Source organism: Gigantopelta aegis, chromosome 6 (genome assembly GCF_016097555.1).
Source record: "Gigantopelta aegis isolate Gae_Host chromosome 6, Gae_host_genome, whole genome shotgun sequence".
NCBI lineage: Eukaryota > Metazoa > Mollusca > Gastropoda > Neomphalida > Peltospiridae > Gigantopelta > Gigantopelta aegis.
This window is the reverse complement of record NC_054704.1, coordinates 15609438-15635154: the sequence shown is the minus strand read 5'-3', so window position 1 is coordinate 15635154 and position 25717 is coordinate 15609438. Positions and strand designations below refer to the sequence as shown.

General features: G+C 32.7%; 2 protein-coding genes across 4 annotated transcripts in view; one reads left to right on the top strand and one right to left on the bottom strand.

Moving 5' to 3' along the window:
* Nucleotides 1-1458: 1458 nt before the first annotated feature.
* On the top strand, nt 1459-9227 carry LOC121374382 (leptin receptor overlapping transcript-like 1). Its single transcript, XM_041501484.1, has 4 exons — nt 1459-1484; nt 4295-4369; nt 4930-5113; nt 7638-9227. Exons 1-4 carry the CDS (start codon nt 1459-1461, stop codon nt 7749-7751), a joined length of 399 nt encoding a protein of 132 aa, XP_041357418.1. The 3' UTR covers nt 7752-9227.
* Nucleotides 9228-17525: 8298 nt separating this feature from the next.
* The window catches only part of LOC121373941 (acetyl-coenzyme A synthetase, cytoplasmic-like), a 57107-nt gene continuing 48915 nt past the window's right edge, over nt 17526-25717 (bottom strand). For all 3 annotated transcript variants that reach the window (XM_041500780.1, XM_041500779.1, XM_041500784.1), the window contains exon 16: nt 17526-24133. In XM_041500780.1, coding sequence (XP_041356714.1) covers nt 23934-24133 — 200 coding nt within the window. In that variant the 3' untranslated portion in view covers nt 17526-23933. The remainder of the gene's footprint in view (nt 24134-25717) is intronic.

Below are 25717 nucleotides of genomic sequence, written 5' to 3'. Positions count from 1 at the left end.
ACACCCTTTTCTCTTTGGCATTTAACTGCTCCATTCAAATTCCATAGCACCACCACCACCCCCCACCCGCCTGCTACCGATTTGATCGGGCTGCTGGTGCTCCCTTGCACCTGCTAGTGCAGGCGGTCCCTCCTCTCCCCTCCCCCCACCTTTCCTGTCATGGACGGAGGAGCCGGCAGGCGTGCGCTACAACAGCTTGTTATGAATGTGCACGTAAAACCCTATGACATGACATGACATGGTCAATATTTAAATTATTATTTACAGACGAAATGTTACCTGGACATTGGGGACTACGCAGTGTTGTTAGTTTTAAATCACTGGCAGGATTCTGCAAGTAAGGTTTTGATTGGTGGACATGAGTTCCAACTGGCTGGTGTTAGATCCACATGTAATAGTGGAGCTAATTTTAATTAGATCGAGTATAAAGAAAGAAAGAAAGAAGTGTTTTATTTAACGACGCACTCAACACATTTTATTTACGGTTATATGGCGTCAGACATATGGTTCAGGACCACAAAGATTTTGAGAGGAAACCCGCTGTCGCCACTACATGGGCTACTCTTCCGATTGGCAGCAAGGGATCTTTTATTTGCGCTTCCCACAGACAGGATAGCACAAACCTTGGCCTTTGTTGAACCAGTTATGGATCACTGGTCGGTGCAAGTGGTTTACACTTACCCACTGAGCCTTGCGGAGCACTCACTCAGGGTTTGGAGTCAATATCTGGATTAAAAATCCCATGCCTCGACTGAGATCCGAACCCAGTACCTACCAGCCTGTAGACCGATGGCCTGCCACGACGCCACCGAGGCCGGTAGATTGAGTATATGCATTACGGTAATACATAGGTAAAAATAATGTTTTGTTGTGCCAGTTGTACAGCCAGATCTGCTATAAGAGCTTAGAATATTATTATCAGGACATTTTCAGTATTTTACATATTGATGTCATTTTAAAATACTAGTGAATTACAGTAATCATCCGCACATGTGGCACTATCGCGTTCCTAACAAAATCTAGTTTCGGTTTTCTCTGAGCACTCTTAAAAACAGATGGGCCTACCCGTTTAAAAAATTGTCTTAGCGATATCCAGACGTATAGTCTTTTATTTTTATTTAACATATAATGCCAGTATTTTTTTTAACAAACTTATGATACAAATGTTTATTTTTATTTTTATATCATTCGTTCTTTCTCAATCGCCTTGTAACTGAAATTAACCAATCAAAATGCTCGACACGTCCTTAGTTTAGTCACCCGTTATTCATGAAATTTATTAGGTTTTTTTTCTTTTTTAAAATTCGGTTTATGTTTGAAATCTATAAGAATATCGTATTAAGCATCTTATAGTATTCAGATGGAGCCAGTAAAAAGTCAGTAATAGTAAAATACATCATAGTCAGTAATAGTAAAATACATCATTTGTATTTTGCATAATGTGATGTAAATGAGAGGATGTGTTTCTTGCTGTCACTGTGTCAGTGAGTGTGTGTGTTATTAAGAAGTTTTTGTTTAGCGACACCACTCGAGCACATTGATTTATTAATCATGTGCTATTGGATGTCAAACATATGGTCATTTTGACAGTCAGAGAGAGAAAACAAGCTGCATTTTTCCATTAGTAGCAAGGGATCTTTTATATGCACCATCTCACAGACAGGATAGCACATTCCACAGCCTTTGATATACGAGTCATGGTGCACTGGTTGGAACAAGAAATAGCTTGATAGATCCACCGATGGGGATAGATCCTAGACCAACCGCACATCAGGCGTGCACTTTATCACTGGGCTACGTCCTGCCCCATGTGTTATTAAAGGTATAGTCCATCCCACAAAGATTGTCTTTTTCATACGGTACTATGAAATTTACTACAAGTTATTTATTTCTGAGCCAATTGTTTTGAAAATTGCACACAAAAATAGTACTTTTCTTCTTACGTCAAACCATACTGAAATTATTTACAAAAACAAAAACCTTTTTATGTTGATGGGACGGACTATAGTCTAACTACTGCTTGTAACATTAATATTTACAATTAATTAATTTAAGGTAACAAAATTGTAATAATAATAATACATGTAATAATAATAAATGTTGATGTAATTCTGAAAAAGCAACTTCTGAAAATAGCAGGTTTCCATTATTTTCCTCTCATAGTCTTAACCACATTTTGAAATAGATTACTGGTAACCATATTGTGTTAGACGTCAAGTTTTAATGTGCTGAAATGTTCAACAAATATTCATTTCCTTTTACATTAACTTATAGCTGCTGTCTGTCGTAAAATTTTTATTCACCATTTAGAATAGATCATCCAAACTGAGAGTATTTAAAGAAGAATAGATAATATGTTGAGAACATTTTGTTTTCAAAATCTTGATAAGTGAGATTTCTTGTCAACTGAAAATTGATTAACAACTACTGTTTAATATTTTAGAAATGTGTAGTGATCTTTGAGACGTACCGTAGCGAAATGTGTCGTGGTACTAAACAAAATATCCCATGTAATACACAATATTTTTCTTTATAAGATCGTGCTTTGGTACTCATTATGTGGTAATCTTTGGATGGAGTCACTAAACTTTGTCACAAAATGTACTATTAATAACTCCGAAAATATTTTTAAAGTTCAGTATATAACAATCATACTGTATTAAAAAAAGAAAATGACAGACAGAAACACAAGTTTATTAACTGTAGTTGTGTTTTTAGTTTGCATTGGGTATTATCTGATAATTAAGATGAAATAGCAACTTTAAAATTAAATTTTATGGTTTTGTAAATGCCTTTTAAAGTTTTTGCTACTTCTCTCGCTTGAGGTGCTTGCATCGCAGGATCAAACCACCTCGGTGGATCTGTTCAACTGATTGGGTTTTTTCTTGTTCCAACCAGTGCACCATAAAGTTCTGGCTGTGGTATGTGCTTTCCTGTCTGTGGGAAGGTGCATATAAAAGATCCCTTTCTGCATTAGGAAAAATGTAGTGGGTGTCCTCTGTTGACTGCAAGTCAGAATTACCAAATGTTTGACATCCAACAGCCGATGATTCATTAAGCAGTGTGCTTTAGTGGTGTTAAACAAAACAAACTTTGTTTTGATACTTCTCTATACTATGGATGATTTTGGGATTTTTTTTTTTTAAAGATTCCTCAGGAATCAAAGCATGATGTAATAGACCATAGGCATTTTAGGATTTCATCTCATAATTTTACGCTTCCAACCCAAAATCTGGGATTTGCAGAACCATGCAGGAATTTGCAGGAAGGGATGACTAAAACTGAATGATAATAAAATAAATAAATTATATATATATATATATATTTTTTTCATTGTAAGATAACCACAAATATGTATGTATTGGTCCTTGTTTATATTTTTTATATACTGTAACTTATTTAAAACATTTATTTTTCATATCCTGTTACTCTTTGGACATCTGATAACAGCGTAAGTATTTTTATTATATTGCATTTGTATGGTAATTATTTTAGTAGATGTCACATGTATTTCAAGTATACATGTATTGTTTATAATTCATCATTAATAAAGAAAGCTGCTTGTAAAACCAACTGACAGCTTACACATTCAGGTTAATTCTTTGATGTGTATTCTAATATATGTACATTGTTTTATGTTTGCTACATGTATTCAGTATGTCAATATTAATTACAAGCTGAAGTAATCTAAGCTTCACAAAATGTATATTTATTTTATTCATATTAACAGTATACATGTATTTATTATGTCTGAATGTTAGGATTACTTAAATTCAGTGTACTGTAAGATTGGAGAAACATAATTTCAGATTGGTGATAGGAAGTAAGGTTTTAATTAAAAAAATTCTAAGTAGCAGTTAATACCACCAACCTCAAATTATGTAAATTGATTTTGTATACCAACAGATTATATATTTTCATATATAGACAGGTGCAAAATGGGCTAACTTAATTAGAGTAGAAAAATAAGTATATATTGTTGTGTGAATTACTTTTATTTAATTGCATCTTATTTTCGTGCTAATATTCAATTAGGGTTCAAGCACACTGTCCTGGGCAAGCACACCTTGGCTATCTGGACTGTCTGTCGTGGACAGTGGGTTAGTGGTTAGTTGTCAGTGGTTGGTTAGAGAAAAGTCGGTGTAGTGGCCTTGAGTTGTTAAACTCGTAAGTGGGAGCCAGTACCAAGAGGTGAACCCAGTACCTGCCAGCCTTAAGTCTGATGGCTTAACCACAACCAAGTCTGGTTGTGAATTACAAGTACGTGTATTGATTTGCATTGTTTTTTCTGCAGATTGGTTGGGTTGGCATTTGCTGCTGCTGTTGGTGTTACCTTTTTGGTTCTGGGATGTGCTCTTCCGCAGTACAAGTAAGATTTTTTGCCACAATATTTTAATTTGTTTCCTTAAATTTTTAAATAGCACAAATATGTACTACAAAATAAAATACTTTAAATATTATTTTAAATATTGTGTTACATCAAAGAACACTGCAGCTTGTTGTTGCACTGAGATGGAACTAACCATGGACAAATCCAGAAAACTAACACTATGCATGTATGTTAGTGTAAATGTTATTTTAATTTAGTGAAATATATTCATGAAATAATTGACATTTAAAAAAAAGAGCAAAACTGGGATTCTGCAACTTTTGGCAGAATAATCTGCTCACCCTGATATTAATTTGATTTGTAACTGGGGTCAGGGCCATGCATTATCTTTAGAGTTGTGGAAATGCTACCCTTACCCCCTCCCCTTCTGATTCCTAAGAGAATATGATATTGCTAAAATATTCAGCATTCACTTTTGGATGCATTATCACCATCAGATATTATGTACTCATAATCACTTGGTAAAATTCCTGCATATTCCATGTATAAAGTTTGTGTATTGGGTGTATTTTTTTTTTAATGACTGTTTTATTTTGCAGCAACTGGTGGCCCCTGTTTGTGTTGTTTTTCTATGTGCTGTCACCAGTACCAACCACCATTGGAAGAAGACTGGCAAACAGCTTTGAGTCTTCCAGTGCCTTAATCGAATTGTGTACATTTTTCACAACTGGTATTGTTGTGTCAGCGATTGGACTTCCTATAGTGCTGGCTCATGTTAATGTGGTTAGTTTATTTGATTGCATTTATTCATTTAACACTGAAAATGTGATTCATTTTAAGACACTCAAATGAAGAATTATTTTCAAAATTTAATGATAGTTATGGTTTGATAATAATGAAAGCTATCATCAATGTGACACTATTTCTTAAGAAGCTTTGCTTTCTGTATGGATATTAATTACATATTCTTGATTAGAATATCAGTGTCTGTAATCCAATGTGTTTCTAATCACTTATAATAATTGTAGTAGCTGGAATGTCATTTTACTTCCTATTGTATGGTTCTTTGGACATACAAAGTCATTTGGAGGTAAAAGTCTAGTTGGGGCTAATAAAACATTACGATAACTAGAAACACACAAAATATTGAGACACTGTCAGGGCTAGTTCTGCCACTCGCCAAATTCGTCAATTGCAAATTTTAAACTCAACTAGCGAATTTTATTTTAATTTGGCGAAATAATTTTATGTAATGACTGGTATTAAAAAAAAAAAAGTGGGTTTCTGCAATTATTGAAGTTAAATGGATGAATTAGCTAAACTTTTCTGCACATCCAGAGCTAGCTCTGACTGATGTTGTAAACAAAGAAATGTATTGAATATGATATTTTAGTAGTTAAAAAGACGCTATTAGTCGAAAACGTGTTGCAATGGCAGCAAACTCAAGAGAGTCTGTAAGAACTGTGTGTGAAAAATGCTGTACACATCCAGAGCCCTCAAAAGTACCCGGTCTCCGGCGGCAAATCGCCGCCTGAAACAGCTTTTGCTGCCGCCTACTTTTCGTTGATGGTAAAAAAAAAAAGTGCTTTCTCTTCTTTAATAAAGTCTCCTACAAAAGGGATCCAAACAAGGTGCCAAAATAGTTGTTTATTTGTCTTGATTTGTGCTAACAGAGGCCATGAGAATGCATCTCAGAAGTTCGATTTTTCAAATGTTTCTCGGGGAGGGCCCCCAGACCCCCCGCTTTACCCCCTGTTATCATCACTGTTGTAGCCTGCTACTTCTTAAACTATTGAGGGCGCTGCACATCTGTAACTACTACTTGGTGGGTATTCAACAAGTACGAACATCACTTTCCTTTGGTCACATGAAAATCATTGACTAGCTGTGATACTTAAAAACCACCACCTCAGGGCTCAAAATAGCAGTGTGTCCACGTCTCCTTTATTTCAAAGAATCTCCTTTATTTCATGTTTCTGCTAAATCTCCTTTATTTCCTCCTTTTTTTGAAAAAAGGAGATTGTCTGCATTTTTATGTACTTTCATATAGCATCATATTACTAGGCTTTCAATAAGTAGTGTAAATATTAAACATAGGAAAATAAGATAATTATCATTATGCACTCTGTTGTAATTCACTTGCTGGTGTACATTGGATACATTGTCTGGTTCTATGATAAAAGGTAATTATATAATGTACTGTGTATCATATAGGTGTTAATGAAGTACATGTAGGTGAGGATGGAATGGCTATGAGGGGTAAAGGAGGAGGTCATTCATTAAAATAAATCAGCTTTTAAATATCTGACTTGTAGAATGTTATGTTATAATTTAATACAATATCTTGTTAAAATCTTATAGATTGTGGACAGATTTCTTCAGGGCAAACCTTGAAATGTTAACTCTAGATACTGTCAGAATGCATCTCAGGTCACTTGTTTTTTTCTCTCAAACATTTCGATAGATGAAAGGAGGGGACATCCCACCCCTCTCGAATTCACCCTTCCACAGCCTATGGCTTTATTTCCTTTATTTTCATTTCAAGTCTGTGGACACACTGAATAGGATGTAAAATAGCAGGCCCAATGAAATATGTCCTGCTTAGAAAAAAATATGACCTGCTGGATATACGACAGCAATGGGTGAGGGAACGGTTGGGGACAGTGTATGGAAAATTAGGTCCTCTGAGATATATAGTTTAGGGCATTATGGAATTAAAATATAACAGCAGATGAGATAAGTAACAGATGAGTTAGATAATCATACATATAGTCTCTTGAGAAATGACCGGTGATTTTTTTGTAGTTTTAATAGGTGAATATCTATTTGAATGCTAGGTCTAAACAATGGACTGCTTTTTGCAGGCCACTATTTCAGTCCCTGTGTTTATATCCACAAATGATTTTAAATATCAATACGTCAAATTTTGAAGGTACTTGTTTGAAGAGGGCTTAGTTTCTAATTTTAGTTGTAAACGTGTTCTGATACTCTGCATCTTATTTCATTAGATAATGTGCACTTTTTCACTGAAAGAAAAGTATTAATATTTATCTGGGAAAGATAACAGTGTCCCAAAACTCCCATCTAATTTTAGTTGTAAACGTGTTCTGATACTCTGCATCTTATTTCATTAGATAATGTGCACTTTTTCACTGAAAGAAAAGTATTAATATTTATCTGGGAAAGATAACAGTGTCCCAAAACTCCCCATCAAATGAGGAATTTGTATACAGTAAATAAAATTGCATGTACATTTCAGGTAATAAATGTATTTTTACTGTTTATTTAATTTTCTCTCTCTTTTCAGATCCAGTGGGGAGCATGTGTTCTTGTGCTTGTAGGAAATGTGGTTGTGTTTCTTACAATACTGGGATACTTCTATGTGTTTAGCAATGATGACTTTGACTATAACATGTGGTGAGTTGAATCAACAAAATCCACATTTCTAAAACGGTCATCAAATTGGTGCCAATATGGGTCTGTATATATGATGGAAAACACCTGTTACCGATGCAGTTTACCGACAAATGACTGCACCACAGTAAACCTGTTCGTTGGAACAGAATATACATCTTCCAGCAGTGATTGCTAGTAACAAATGATATCTTACCTGTAGTGTTGCTAGTAACAGATGCTATTTTCTCTTTAGTGTTAAAACAAAGAGTACAAGTTATAGTAACAAAGAGTTTTTATCAGCATGAGTAGTGAACAAGGTCTAGCTGAGGATTTTTCATCTTTGATGGGTTTGTTCCTTCTGATGCAGGGCGCGAACTTAATGATGACACCAATGGCAATTGCCGTGGTACAGGAGCACATTTATGCCACTAGATAAAAAAAACTGCCATCGTTAAAACTCCTCAATGACAGCAAAATGGATATATCTGGTTTAAATTATATGCCAGTATTTAACATTTGTACTTTTGAAATACACATGCATGTCTACATGCAACAAAATAATCTTTCAGTCATATTTATTTGCTGCAAAAGTCACTTTAAAAAACCCAAATCTGTTGGGAGGCTCCAAAATTGCCGTCTGTGAACCATTTCACCCACAGCAATTTATTTAAACGTTGCCGTGGGTGACAGCTTCTTAAGTTCGAACCCTATGATGGCTTTATGTGTATCCAGCTGGTGACTGGAGTACACTGGATTCGTTATGGCTGATAAATACATGTATATACTGAAGACCAAAAGAAACTCAAATCAGTGTTATGACTTGTTTGTAATTGTAATAGGTTTACTCGATTACAAAGGCTCAATTCAGTGAAATGATAAACGGTATATCAACCTGTAATTATAATGAATCTCAATATTTTTTAATTGCTTCTTAAAAAACCCAAATTTAATGTTACAGCTATAAATTATATTCATGTTTCTTCTGGGGTTTTCAGTACATGTATATGTCTGGAATACAGCAGTGGTAGTAATGATATGTGTTTTCCTGGTTTGTTTATTGATAATGGATAAGTTTGATGCTTGCTGTTGTGAATTGTCATTGTCTAATAATGATCCAGATTTCTCCTGTGATGCTGCATCAGTGTTCGGCAATTTGAACTGTTAAGACTAAGTATAGATGACTTAAGAGGATTGGGGTATAAGACATTGCTTTTGGTGTGAAATTTTTTTAATTGTCCTAATTTTTCAATTGATTATTTTTTTTAGCAGCGATGAGTGCTAAAACATAATGGGCCTTAAAATAATTATGTTAATTATTTACCCATATGCTGGTCCCATATGGGTATTCATATATATATGCAAATGTGCTGGGGGTTTTGTCATTCGTATATATAATTAAACAATTCTCACCTTGCCCCAATCTAATTAAAATTAGATCTACTGGTATACCAGTAGATCTAACAGCAATGCGTGGACTCCCATGTCCAGGTGACATTTCATCTATAAATAATTTAAATATCGACAAATTACACTTCGCCTTTTATAGCGTTATTCGGGAGCATACAAATTCTAAAAATATCGGGCGAGACTATTTATGCAATAGGCGAACTTATTGGTCTATTTCAACATTAAAAAAGAGGGGGGAAAAGTGCAGTAATAAACTCTGGATTGTATACTAGTATAAACAGATTTTATGGGTATACCATCACAGGTTTTTTCTTCGTCTTGAAACAAATTTTATATAAAAATTTTATATTGAAATTAGTTTCCGGCAAACTTTGAAATTCATCCGATTCATTTCGTATACCCTCGGCATAATCCCGAATGTTTTCAAATTCTTTTCAAATCACTGGCATGATTTTGCAAGCAAGGTTTTGATTGGTCGAATGAAAGGTCAACTGGACATGAGCTCCATCGGGGTACTGTTAGATCCACAGGTAATAGTAATTAACCAGTTGAGCTAATTTTAATTAGATTGGCCCAAATTCCCTCAATTGTGACTGGTCTGCAGAAGTAAAATGTAAGAAACATTATCATTGCTTTAATGGCTCTTCAATGAGTGTTATTATTTGGAAGTAAACCAAATTATGAAAAAATAAATAAATGAATTGCATTTAGACCGTTGACTAGAGTTGTACAGATTATAACAGTTGTTTTTATTTTGTTATGCTATTTCAGTGTAGATCATTTGATTGAAGAATTTAGCTTGTAACTATGTAACTTATAATTGAAGCTGTATATATTGATATGACATTGTCCTATAATTGATGTCTGTGTCTGTTTGATATTTTATTCTTCATTATTTATAAAATTATACATAGTCGAACTGATTTCTTCCATGTATTCCAGTTAAGAATTTGTTGAATTAATTTTGGGCCATTATATCAAACTATTTTCAAACCTTTGAGCTTTTAATGTGTTTTTTGTACTTTTAAAAAATTATTATAATTATAATTTTTAAGTAAAACTTTTGAAACAAGATCACTTTATTTTTTTAAGTATTCCATTTTTAGCAATCTAATTAAAATTAGCTCCACTATTACATGTGGATCTAACACCAGCCAGTTGGAGCTCATATCCACCAATCAAAACCATACTTGCAGAATCCTGCCAATGATTTAAAACTAACAACACTGCGTATTCCCCAATGTCCAGGTAACATTTCGTCTGTAAATAATAATTTAAATATTGACCAATCACACTTTGCCTTTTATAACGTTATTTGGGAGCATACACATTCTAAAAATATCGGGCGAGTCTATTTTAGTGGCCGCAGTACAGCGAACCATACCAATACGTACGGGGTGGGTTATCATTCTTCAAGTTTACATTATAAATTATTTATTTATTTATAAAAAAACCCAAAACTAAATCAGTCTTCAGGTTTACATTACAAATTATTTATTTTATAAAATAAAACATGTTTTACGGCATTCATAATTCACACGAAACATGTCGTATACCCTCAGGATAATTCGGAATGTTTTCAAATTATTTTTAAATCACTGGCAGGATTCTGCAAGTACGGTTTTAAATGGTGGACATGAGCTCCAACTGGCTGGTGTTAGATCCACATATAATAGTAGAGCTAATTTTAATTAGATTGCATTTTTAGTAGGTCATATAGTTTCATGGTTTATTAATGTATCTTAATTAAAGAAGTGCAACTTGGTGCCGTTTGAAAGGTGCTTTATTCTAAAATAATGTGTGTGTGTGTGTTCTTATGTCATTGTTTGTGGTAGAAATAATTTATACATTTTTAGAATAAGGCCAACTTTCCATTAAAACAATTTTGCGCAGCTTAAAAGTACATTTGCGAAAATGCAGATATGAAAAAAACTGATTTCCGCCCGCATCATTAGAAAGCTGGTCTTAACTGAAATGTCAACTTCCTTGTAATAGGGTTGAGTATCTGTATAGAATCTGTATAATAATACTAACCTCTGGCCATACGGATATTCTTTCCAAATTATTCCAAGACTTAAATTACTCTTTATTATGGAATTATTTATTTCTGAACTGATTATTTTTTAAAATACACATAAAAATAGTGCTTTTTTGACAATTTGTTATTTCCAAAACACTTCTAGTTTCCTTTTTCTGTGAAATGAATTTTTATTTTATTTTCAAACAACAATGTTCATGAAGGCTGGGGTGGGTGGGGGGGTGGGGGGGGGGGGGGGGGGTGGAGAGTAAAAAACCAGTTTAAACAAGTTTGTATTTGTAGCCAGGATCCTTATTGAAATTATTGGTATTGAGTGCCTTTGTCATTGTAATGTTTATTGATCAAGTCCCCAGCTTGAGGTTTCTCTTATTCAAGACTATAAGGTAAATAAGTTTGTGAGTGTTAATCAGACAAAGCTAATTAAAGTTGCCAAAGAAACCCATTGTTCTGTTTTACAGTAATAAGTCAGAGGTATGAAATGTGTATACATGTGTGCCATTTAACCTAGGTTAAATCTGTGTTGTGTCCACACAATATATAACAAAAATAACAGTTAGTTTCTTATGCCTTTGACATTATGGAATTTTAAAACTTTCATGACATACTCCCATTTCCGAAATAGAAGAAAGCGGTATCAAAACACTGTTTACATTCAAACCTGGTCCTCTTCGATTAACCCATTTATCACCTGTAATCCTTTAGATTTTTTGTTATGGTTTTAACATATTATTAGAAGCAGATGTAAAGAAACAACCACCGCAGCCTCTATAGCGGAGTCCAGACACAAGCGTTTAACCCGGGTTATCCACCTACACGGAGACATAAAAGCAAAGTTAATGTTAACCCAAGTAAATGCAGGGTCTGACCCTGTTACAAATGTAGCATCAACATAACTGTGTTAAATTTTAGCTCTGCAGTTTGCCTCCACATTTTTCACAGTGAAGATGCTTAACCTGGGTTAATAATCTTGTGTAGACAGGCCTATAGTCTACTTAATAGTTTGAAGGGATGACATAGGTGTTAAAGTCCTATCATGTAAGTGCTTTTATGTAAATCAAATGACAACCTGTACATAGATAATTGCGTGTATATATATATATATATATATATATATTTGTGCATTTATTACTCAATATTTTGTACTGCGTATGTGCTTTAGTAGTGCAAAGGAAACAACTTTTACAAATATGTTCCTATCATGTTTATTTTCATGTATTAACTTGATTGTGTTTAATAATTTATATTTATGTCTTTTCATAACACTTCAATCATTGAAATACTGGACAGTAATTTTATACAAGTTTTATTAATAATATCGGTGGGAGTAATCTTGACCTCATTACAACTGTTTTTAAAACATTTACACAGTTTAGCAGTTGTTTTATTGTCCAAAGTAAGTGTCAGTTACTACATATATCAGACACATAATATACTGATGGAAAGAAATAAGGGAACACTTCGAATTGTAGACCAAATTTAATTCACTACTATCGTAGTAATGTCTATATTTCCTACCAAGTTGTAATGTGGGATTGAATGTCTGTAGTGTTGAATGTGCTGCCTATATGATCTCAGTTGACGTCTGACAATATGAATTGATTTTTGATGCAGTCATTATTTCCTGTTGCTATCTGCGTGATCCTTTATTTATTTCTGTCAGTATAGAAATAACTTATACCAAATTGATTTAAAAAAAGAATATATTGAACAATGGGAATTACTGGTAAGAAATGTGGAGGTTTTAAAAAAAATGATATTTAAAAAAAAAATGGTTGTGATGAGGTCGAATATCTTTTTAGTTTCACACTTTTTTTCAATAGCAAATTGATTCATTTTTGATTACTGTGAATATGGTCAGTTACTACCATAGCATTCAGATTATGATCATGCACTAAACAAGGGTTATTGAGCCAGTTGTACCTACTCAAGCTCCAGTTCATCCAGTAGGCATGGGATACAGTATGGGCCTGTTTTACAAAGCGATCTCAACTCTTACGATCACCTTTAAGTGCATAACGTAGCTATGGTATGCACTTAAGATCGCTTCATAAAAGAAGGCCCTGGAATGCTTGCCCAAGATACAGCAAATCATAGGATCATTTCATTCAGTGGACCCCTAAAGTTTTGGTGTGTTCCATCCTGTTTGAAATAGTCTTGCAATGCTATTAATAACACGTAGTATTTAACAGGACCCCATGTTGTAACACCAGGTTTCTGTTCTCTGTCTAGACCAGTGCTGAAATAACCTAATGTTAAACACAAAACAGCCATAATTCATTATGTGCATGTCCTTCCAATCTGTGTTTAATACACATCACTGTTGAAAGGCACACACCACTCCCCCCATTTAACAAATTCACTAAACCTTTTTATGTGTGCCATCCTATCTGCATGCTTCCCGGTAATCATGTGAAAAGTTTATGAAGTGCAATATAATAAAATATAATTAATTCTGGATATATATTAAACTGGTGAAGAATTTAACTTGTCTAGTCAGTTTTGCAGATATAATTTAGCAGGTTTTTAAAAAAAAACACCCCCCCAAAAACGTGAATTTATAGTCTCACAACTCTTAAATACAACCAGTTAGATTGACCGTTACTTGAAAAGTCTGCCAAAAAATGTGAGGGTACATAATAAAAACAAAATGGATCATAAGTGCCACTACTAGGTGGTTAAGGGGGTGAAATCTTTTGAAATTGGACATTGCATTGTTTGTACTTTTGACAAATTTTAAACAGCAGATCTCTTACTACATGTATAATGTTTAAAAAATTCGAAAACATTATGAAATTGTCTTCATTAATTTCCAAGATTTTAGTGCATGTCATTTTACCCTTTGTACCTCCTGGTAGAAACCCTGGCTGATGGATACAACATGAATATTATATTTCTCATTTTTAGCTCTGTGTACCACATCAGTGATGTATTTAATATTATAAGTTGGAACAAATTATTATCAAGTTCTGGTAGCAGCATTTGGATAAGATTTTTTTTCTTTCTTTATCTAGGTTGCCGTTAGAAACACTTCTGGCATCAGGGTACTGTTCAAAAGTCCAATGTACTAAAAAATTTTTTTAATTAACATGGATATTAAAACTTTACATCTTTATTACTAGGTTGGCAAGTTTGTAAAAGGTAGTGCCAGCCCTAGTGAAACAATAGGGAATGTTTGCAAATGCTAGGTGCTATATACATCACTGTATACATTTTCTGTAATGAACAAAACATTGATGGGCAGTTCAAATGACATTTTATTACCATTTAAATTGGAATTCGTAGCCTTTTTATTTTTATCATTCATGTTTGTGAAGATATTTCATTGTATATTGTTTATAAAATTTCTCACAGCTATGGGTGTATTTTTTTTAGATTCACTTGTGCCCTTTTGGAGCACCGAATGAAAATGCCTAAATAATAATGTCATTTTCAATTTACTGCATGTATAACTACCACCAGGAGTGAACACTGTTTAATTCCATAAACTTATACCAGTTTTGAATCATGGACATGTTGATTGATACCAGTGTTGAATAAAATGAACTTTTGTAAATAAATATAGATGCATTAGATGTATTGTTTTATTGTGGTCGTTATTCTTGAATGAATGGTTGTGAGATGGAATGTTGTCTATATACATATTTTGGATCTACAATTAGAAAAAGAAAATTCAGTTTTTGTATATTATATTTAAAAGGGATTACTTTTTTCTGAAAGCAAGAAATATTGGATGTTATCAGGGTTTTCATAAAAAGAAAAACAATTTTTTTTTCAATTTACTCCATCACCTTTTTATTTAATTATAATTACACGATTTCTCATACATTCATATTGCTGATAAATGTATTTGATTTCTTCAGTATTACCTCACTAACATGGATCTAACAAAATACATGAATCAAAACAATGTTAAATACCTGTTGAAATATTCTAGGATTTATTCATAAGTAATAGTAAAACCTGAATTATTGTAAAATGAGCAATTTTTGCAGGTGTAAATCTTTAGCAGTTAACGGTTTGTAATTTTTGCAATATATATTATGTGAAAATAAACTTCTAGTTTCTATCAATTAGCAGACACGTGTACAGGAAATAATGCATGGGAGGGTCTAGGCTGGTGAGCAAGTTTCTAAGGGGGTTGGGGCCATGCTCCAGAAAATATATACTGTAGATACTGAAATTAATGTGTCCATAAATTAATGTGAGTGACGATGGGCAGACTAAAATGTGACATAAAATGAATGGGAGTGGCCTCCCTTTGAAATATTACTTTCCAAACACGTCTTGTGTACTTTTCCCTTAATTCCTAGGTATTGGCATCTTCAATGAGATCAACTCACTAACATGTCTGTGTATACATCAATTAATCTGTTTAGCTTAGATCCAACTCGAAGCATATTTTTTGCAGCAGTCATGTACGTAGCGTGTATAGTTGCCTAAATCTAGCTAAACATGTACCATTACAACTGAATCTTCCTTGTCTGTGAACAGTTTCAAAGTCATAATGAAAGAACAATTCACCCAGTGAATGATGACGTTGCAGCGAACTTAAAAAGTAAAAACAAACAAAAAATGTTCTGACCTCAGGATTAGTGTGCTATAAAACCCATTCACACGTGATGGATCGTGTCGGCTTTTAACAGGGTGGCCAAAGACTGCAATTGTCACACGTGGCAGGCATATTGCTGGACTACTGGACAATTAGTCTGTCTCACCAACAATGAATTGTTTTCCAATTGTGTTTTATAAATATATTAGAATTTTAATCTTTGTTTTGTTTTAATAATGTGGGACACCTAGACAAAACAGAAATAAATGTGTCATATTATTAATGCGAATAACACAAGCTCGCATTTTTTGCATTAATATTATGATCGCATTAAGTTCAGGATCTACAGTATATATATGCTTTGAAAAGGGTGTGCGAGTACTCTAAATGTATTCAAATATTATCTCTTGTTTTTATAGCAAAAAATAGGCTCCTACAATAGCTACATGTATTTGTTTGAGCTAGACTTTAAAATATAGTCTTGCAAACTGAGCAAAATTGCAAAAAAGATAAAATAACCTTAACTGCCATGCACAATTTGTTTTCTTATGTCTGACCACAAAATTGAAACATGGGTAATTTTTATTTGAAAAAAGAAAGCAAGAAACGCCCCAAATGTAAAAGGTAAGTCTGTGAAAATGCATTTTCAATCATTAGTGATTTGATCGTAAATATACAGAACAACAAAAGAAACAAGAATATTTTAATATACTTTTTTTCATAATGAAATTCCATAAATACTGTCAAAATGGGCCTTAAGTGTTCTTATAACCCCAGCGGTCACTCATAACAGGGAAAATACTAACAATACTATTGGACAATTTGACGCTTAAAAACCAATGACTTTGTCGGTACTAAATATGACGTCATCACGATTTGACAAACACACAAAATGACGTCATGTAGTTTAAAGAGTTTGCCTTTACGGGTCTCTGTTTTTGGTGTTAAACTGATAACAAAATGTCATTTTAATGCAATTCATTATAGATTTGGAAGCAGAATAAAGAGAACTTGTGTTTTTTTAAATTATCGATGAACGTGATTAAATTACAACGTTATAGTAATTCTCAGAACAGTGCGTAAAGTGGTTTACATCGTTCCTATACAGGTTGGCCTTCGTGCATGTGTGTCGAAAATAAAGGCTTTTAGAGAAAAAATAGCTGAGGTAATAAATAGAATAACAAACTCGGTACCAGTTATTATCAAATGTATGTCCCTCGTGAAATAATTTTCATTTGTCACTCACTAAAGCTCGTGACAACTGAAAATTATTTCACTCTGGACATAAATTTGATAATAACTGGTAACTCGTTTATTATCCTCTATATACAAAATTCATAATTTTAATATACTTTTTTTCATAATGAAATTAATTCCATAAATACTGTCAAAATGGGCCTTAAGTGTTCATACGAAATTCATAATTTTAATATACAAACTAATGGAATTCAAACCAAATGATTTTTTATAAATTAAAGAACACTAGATCAATATTCATGTGTCTGTTGTGGTTCAGTATACATACTTAAAATGCAGCAGATGTAGAATCAATTTTAACTTATACAGTGAAACTCCTCTAAACCGGACACCCTCGGAACCAACTAAAAAGTCTGGTTTTAAGAGGTATCTGGCTTAGAGAGGTTCTCTTTTGTACAGATATTTAAAAAGGGACCATGAAAAACATCCGGTTTTGAGGGAATTCCGGTTTACAGAGTCCGGTTTCGAGAGGTTTGACTAGTACAATTAATACCACAAAACTGTTCACTTGCAGCCAAACAAAGACACAAAAACAGAAGTGCTGATAAACTGCTACATTTTAATTTATGCAGATATTTGTAATATGTGTAGTTATAAAATTGCACAGGAAAAAGAGACACTTGTCTTGGAAAACTAAACCATTTAATGTTCAAGCTATGTATGTATTCTTGTAGTTTGACTATACTTCAATGTTTTTAGATATATAAAGTTCAAGCATAATATAATGAATTGCACCTGTAATGTGTAAAACAAAGTACATGTATACCCACTACAAATTCAGTCTATACATTTATGTACAAAATAATAAATTGGTTCTGCCTATCAAAACCATACCTAAGAGCACTATCAAAACTTACCCTTGGAAACAAACAAAACCACCTGAACAGAGCACTAAAAATGCATGACCTAAATTGTAACTTTAAGATTTCATTTCTTAAAGAACTGTCATATTAAATCGTAGTACAATTTCTTTGAATAATATTCTAATAATTAGTATGTATGTATTGTAAATCATAAAATGTTAGTGAGCATAAATAATAACGAATTTAGCGAGGCCATCTTAAGACACTAATATTAATTTTGTGTGAATCATAAAATGTTAGTGAGCATAAATAATAACGAATTTAGCGAGGCCATCTTAAGACACTAATATTAATTTTGTGTGATTTTTTTCTGTGATTAATTTACTCACAACAATGGTTATATGCTATTGATTAAACCAAAATGATAGGAAACAACAGTTAGTTAACATATACATTACTGCAGTTCCTAAATGCAAGTTGTCTGTAAGCTTGTACATTCATGAAAAATCCTGGAAAACCATGGAATAATGCCAGATTGTTTTGTGCATGAATATATGAAATGAACGTCAGAAGTGGACCATTCTGCTGGTTGCTACTCATTTGTTATACTTCAACTGAATGACTGCACATGTTCAAAAGTTTGTTCTCGAAAAATGTAAAATAATAAAAAATAATAAGTAATAGAAGTAATATTATGTAAATGTGTGCAAGATAGGTCATGGGAAACTAGGCAGTAGTCATGGAATTTCACATGTTCAAAAGGATACAAACCCTGATAGTATAAAAATGTATTAAAAATATATTTAAGCTGATCACACAACTGCAGGTTACAAAAACAAATTTAGTATGATATGATGACCTTGCTGAAGTTTTATGACACTTGCCATTCATTTGGTTTTTGCTAAATTTTAAGATCAATAATATTTTATGATTTACAATATAGAGTCCTCTAGGCAACAGCTTTCTGAAAAATCAATGACAATTTTGATATTAAAATGATACATACTGTATATAGAATACTGGTAGTAAAACAAACAGGAGAACAGTTTTCAAATCAGTATAACATTTTTATCCTCCTTTTCTTTTAGAAAATATTTAAAATATTGTCAATATTTACCCTTTTCAATTACTAATTTTGTTACTCGACAATATAATGTTCATCTAAGACAGATTTGGGGCATTATTCAATTCCACAAACAAACATGTTTCTTTTATTATTCAGTTCAAAATTGTGGTGTTTTGGTGTGCCAATCAAAGTCCTGTATACCATGTCATATTGCCACTTGCATAACTTTATATATATACTTTATATACTTTATATTGATGAAATAATTCAAAACAAAATTATGGTAATTTTGCATAGTTTTTCACAAACACAACCCTAAACCAATATATGTCTTATATTGTTACAAGTGATCAAAATATCAAGTATTTTGGAAATGAAAAACTTACCTCTTCCTATTAGTAATACTGACTATATGATTATCTTGCAGTTTTTATAATATAGCCCCTGAATATATATATATATATATATATATATATATATATATATATATATATATATATATATATACTGAAGACCTTCCACGGTACTAGAGTTCACATGCAATTTTCCTATTCAAGTTCCCGTCTATGATTAAAAGCGATACATAATTTAAGTTTTTTAATATTGACATATCACATCAGTAAAACAAATAAAATAACAAAGTGCAACTAATGTTTGGGTTTTTTTATATAAAAAAAGTTCAAATTAAGCTGAAAAGGGTTTCAAGTCATAATTTAAAAATATGTGAGTTATATATTTTGAATTTTCGTTAAAATGCTTTACTAAGAAAATGTTAAAAATGCTTCTGAGCATGGGTAATAGTCTTACGATGTAGTGATTTATTATAACTAGTGATTTAGAAAAAAAAGGTGGTCAAATATAAAATGGGGGCGAGTAAATACTTCCAAATATATATAAAAGCTTTCCGACTGCAATTCAATATAATGATCATTAAAATGTCTTAATCACAGATCAACAAACAAGAAAATTTGCTCCACAGAATTGGTATCAGAATTTGCGATTCCAAAGTATCAAAACAATCTACACCAATACAAATTTGCCATGTGGTTATAACATACTAAAAATTATGTTAATGGCAGATGCTAAATTGTAATTGCATATGCTTTTTGCTTTATTAATGTAAGCCATCAATGCAAATTTTAAAAGAAATTACATTGCTTGCACATTAGAATTTCCAATATTCCGCCATGTTTCAAATGAAAAATAAATCACATAATTCAGTTCTAAAATAACACAAATCCTAGTCATGTTCACTTAGTATTAAGAGATAACTGCCATTCACATTTTCTAGCAAAGAAAAAAACTATTTTCATGTTTGATGTAGCACAATATTCATGTTATTATCAACAGCTTTAACTGTGACACTTTATATATAGTAAATATCTAAGTAGTTCCAACATTAACAATACAACAAACTTTGAAAAACAATCATTATATTTTTTCTTAAACTGGTATTAATATTTAAAGTTTATCTTTATTTTACATTCAGTAAGCATAGCAGCTTTTTCATTTGTAGCCAGTGGCTGACTATAATACTGTCTATATTAATTCTAAATCGGCTGCCTTTTTTTTCTCATGTTTTTACAACAAATCTTTGTAAATGCTATCCTATTAAAAATGATAAAAAGCAGTTTAGTTGAGGGGAGAATGTCTTCAGTTTTCATTACTTTGCCATGTAATTCATTTTAACAAAATAAGGTATCAATGAAAATGATGTTTAAAACATTATTCAACATTAAACATTGATTCAAACTATTCTCAGAGATCAGTAGAAACTGAGTTGTTAGAAATTAACACTATCTAATAATGACCAAGTCTGCATGATTCAATGCAGTAATACACAAAACATATAAAACGTATATGTAATACCCGTAATAACTGTATACTACTACAGCATTGCAAAGTATTAAAAACAACAAAATATTTTTCAACATCTTTAACAAACAGTATGAGAATTTTGAACGTAAAACACATTTTACATATAAAAATACTCTAAGGGCCGATTTCTCGTCGCCGGTTTAAACCCGATTCGCGGTTTAAACTCCGTTCAAACTCGGCTCAACTAAAATTCTCATTTCTCGTTACAAATCAAATTTGAATCTTGGATCAAAATCTTCTTGAACCAGGTTAAAGTTAAACCTCCAAATCGGGGGTTTACGGCCTTGATCCATGGAAATATGGCGGACTCGGACGTTGACGATATGGAAATAATGCTAGAAAATAGGCGTATATTCAACATACTGTGTGTTTGTAGATTACAGTTTAACCCATTTGATGTATACAGTGACGAAGAATTTCTGCAGCGGTTCCGTTTTACCAAAGAAGGTGTGCATAACTTGGAAATTATCTTTCGTAATCAATTACAACGTATAAAGAGGGGCCATAACATTACACTTATGCAATAACTATTGGTCACTTTGAGGTTTCTTGAAACAGGATCATTTCAAATAGTATGTGCGGATTTAACTTCTATGAGTATAGCAAATGCAAACCGTGCTATCTGTCGCACCATTTTAGTCATTGCAGCATGACATAGGGAATACATTATCTGGAGACGGGAATACATTATCTGGAGACGAGATAGATGTTATGAAACAAACATTTTTCAACAGCAGTCTGTGTGTGTGGGGTGGAGGGGGAGATAAAATATTATTTTTGAAATTCAATACGAAACCATTCCTGTCATGTTATGCTTTAGAATACCTTTCCAAAGATCTATAACATGCGTTTAGCATCATTTTTTACCCCTCCCAAGGTCACATGTAGGTTTATAACAATTCGTAATTAGAAATTTGGTCATAAATGTTTTAACATCTTGTTATAAAGTGTTTTTTATTACTTCAATATGCTTTAATGAGTTACTAAAATGTTAGGGTTTTTCTGTCCCACGACTGGTATAGACAAAGGCCATGGTATGTGCTGTCCTGTTTGTGGGAAAGTGCATATAAACGTATCTTGCTACTAATGGAAACTGTACTGACTTTCGTCTGAAAACGTGTTAGAATTACCAAACGTTTGACATCCAACAGCCGATGATTAATTAATCAGTGTGTTCTAGTGGTGGTGTTAAACAAAACATTTTTTTTATATCTGGACAATATTGAATATACAGATTGTCTGAAAGTCGGTATGTTTTCTAGAGTATCCAACTATAACTGCAGAATATGAATCAGTTCTCTTTTCTAGCAAAGTGTTTAGAACAATATTATACATCTTTGCTGTTTTGACGCAAGACTCTGCGACTTTTTTCCAGCATCCTTTTAATTGTTTAGTTGTACGATTTCGGGTGCCTTGAATTGCATTGAATTTAGTGGTTATTGTCGTCCATGCACGTTCTATTTCCCTTTACTTCTGCTGTTTGTTGGGTGTTTTTTTTTATCCTCGACAACATCCCTATGTTCACTAATAATAGAAATAAGTATTTCTCGTTCATATAAGGTATAATTGTTATTACGGGCTGTCATTACTGGCAAAAAGAAACAAAACATGAACATATGAAGGGGTACATGGAATGTCCGTTTCATGGAACAGCCTGGTTTAGTTGAGCGAGACAATGATTTCGCACGTGAAATAGGATTTGAAATGAATCATGGTTTATTATGAACTAGGCTTAGTTGATCGTGACCGAAGGTTTAAACCTAGCTGCTTTGAGCGGTCAACGAGAAATCGGGCCTAAGATACCATAAACTACATTTACATTCAAAGTGAGTAATTGTTCATCCTGCCATTGTTGCGTTTGTTTACAAAATACACCAATGCCATTAATCTGACTGGCTACAATTGCAGACATTTAATATAGATCTATATCTCAATACATGGCCAACTTAAAAACAATTTAATAATAATTTTTAAACCATTTTGATCTTTATTCTGATGAAAAAATCACAGAGGACCGATTTACTAAGCCCATTTTTTTTAAGCGTAAGTGTTAAAGCATTGTAAATATATGTAGTTAATGCATGTAAGACAAAAACGGGCCATGTAAATTTGGCTCAAAGAGACATTGAGACATTTCTTAACAACATGATTCATTAATTGCATAAACAAATTGTGATCACATTTTCTCCTGCGATATTAAGAACCTGTATAATGCATCAGATTGGCTTCCTGAATAGCATCAAGGACATCATTAATACATTTTTCTTCTTCCATAATAATCTATGTTAGGCTGCTGCATCATATCATGACATGGATAAATGAAAGAATATAACATTCTTTCAGTTGGCAGCCTTATTTGTAAATATTTCCATATAACTGTTTTCAAATACACTCTTATTCTTAAGCAAATATATTCAAGAGTCTTATGTAGTTCCAGCCAAATCTCTTGAAATTAATTAAGACAAAAAATCAACCCATAATCAGCACTTTTTAACCTAAAAACCCCCAAAAGCTGTATTAATTTGTGTGCAAAGTTCTGAATATTAGTAGAATAATTAACTACTTTTACAGTTATTAGCAATCAGGACTGCATGTTAGATAATCTTGTAGCATTAATTTGTGATATAAAAATGCGATTAAATGCTGCCTTTTCTGAAGCATAACATTAAACTAAGAAGGTTTGGATTTCCACTAAAATTCATGACTATACACACATTTAGATTATCATCACATTAATGACGTGTTCAGAATATGAACTGAACAACCACATGTAACTAGCAATACAAATGGAATGGATAAGGAAAAGCAGATTTGGTTAAAACAATACTATTCCAAATCTATTTGGTAGAACAGAAATGTAAAATTATTATAATGACTTCCACATTACCCAAATTAATATTGTACAAAATAGCTTTATCATATTTAATTTTTGACAACAAATTTTACTTCCACATTTTTCTACAAATTATGCACTATTTTTTAAAGTTTTCAATGAAACCACTCTTATCAAAACCATGTATCAATTTAAAAACACTTAGTTTCATTTTAACTTCTAGAAAAGACCCAACAATCATCACAATATACACAAAATACAGACATTGATAAACTGCACATTTCAAACAGTATTCAGTTCAGTACATCACAAATACTTGTATAGGTAATAAAATAATTCCTTCAACTACCCTTAGCATGTGAAGAGCTAATCATTTTTAAGCTTCTTTTGGTCGGAGTTTGAACAAGATGTCAACAACGGATTCATCAGCAAGTGTTGAGATATCGCCAAGTTCAGCGTCACCCACAGCTACTTTTCTCAGAATTCGTCGCATTATTTTTCCTGACCTTGTTTTTGGCAGTGCAGGTGCATTCTGGATAAAATCAGGTTGGGCAAATGGTCCAATTTTTTTTCTCACTGAAAAAAATTAATTTATAAAAGATATGACATTTGATGACAGCAAGGTTAAAAAAAAAAAATCTCATTATTTTAACTATAAAATAACTAGGTGAACATCCTTGATTTGACTCATACCATATAATATGATTCACAAGAAACAAAACTGTAAATATTATACTTTAAAGGAATGCTAAACTAAATGCCCGATGTGTTGGAAAGATGCATATTCAGTGTCATCAACAACTACCAACAGTTTAAAAAATTAAAAACATGTAATTTTAGAATTAATAAAAAAAACCCCAAGATTTTTGCTACTAACTGGGGGCAGTCATCTTGTGAACTTTTTGGTAGCCATGCCCACTACAGCTGGATGGAAAGTGACATCAGCTCCTATTATAGTAAGCAAACACGATATAAAGAAGCCTAAAAACTATGACATGACCTGATACAAAAAAGCCACTAAACAAAGATGGATTACGACATTGAGCACAAAATTAATAGGGAAGAGTTTTTTGAAGAGGCTGAACACAGTTGGGATTGGGTTTTTTACAACCGTTTCAGTCTGAATCAATGTGTACTAGTACCATGTACCGAAACAGAAAAGTGTGCTGTGGTCGATTCAACCAAGGACAAACCACCCGAAATTGTTGGGAGGGGACACAGACTTGATGTGGACTGGAGTGTTTATGGTAACTTTTTTTTCCACAAAAAACCCACCCAGAATTGGAATGTATTTGTTGTCAGAAAAATGACGAAGTGTCGGCCAGACGCGAACACGGTAGTAGCCTAGGCCTATTTCGTAGCAATGAAGTCCGTAGCAATCATAATCACATTAAACAACTATTAATGATAATAAATAAATACATAATAATAAAAATAATAACAATAAAATAATAGTAATAATAATAACATAATAATGATAATAATAATAATAAACCATAGTCTGATTAAAATAAATAACGGTCATAATTTTCTCTCAAAACTCTACCTGTCCCGCTGTCCTATTGGACATAAAATAAATTATTTTGACAACGTCAGTCTTGCCAATGGATTGAAATGGTCATATATGCTATATGAAATTAAAAGGGTTTGCCGCTATTAATACTGATTAATTAAATTTGCCACACAATAAGTGTAAATAATGAGAAATCATAAACACAAAAGAAGAAAACACAAGATCGTAAATGGAAGAGTAATAGACACAATTCAAACAAATAAAAATGTTAACGCGTATTTATTAATCACTTTAGCCGTTCAGCATTCACTTATTCCCGACGGTACACGTTTTTCACCACGTGACTACATGCTCACCAGGAGGCGTATTTGCAGCATGGAACAAAATGGTTGTGCCCATTATATACAATAGCTGGCACATCTTCTTTGTTAATTAAATATACTAATGTACTTGTTGATATTAAGCAATAATGTACATTAAATATCATTGAATATGCCTACCAGGCCAAATGCCATGCTTAACCTCTCCTTTAAAGATGCATAACTGGACCATCAACACATACTGACACTTAAAAAATTAAAAACGCATTATTGTTTTTAGAGTTAATAACTGGGGGCAGCCATTTTCTTTTGTTTTCGTTGCGTCCG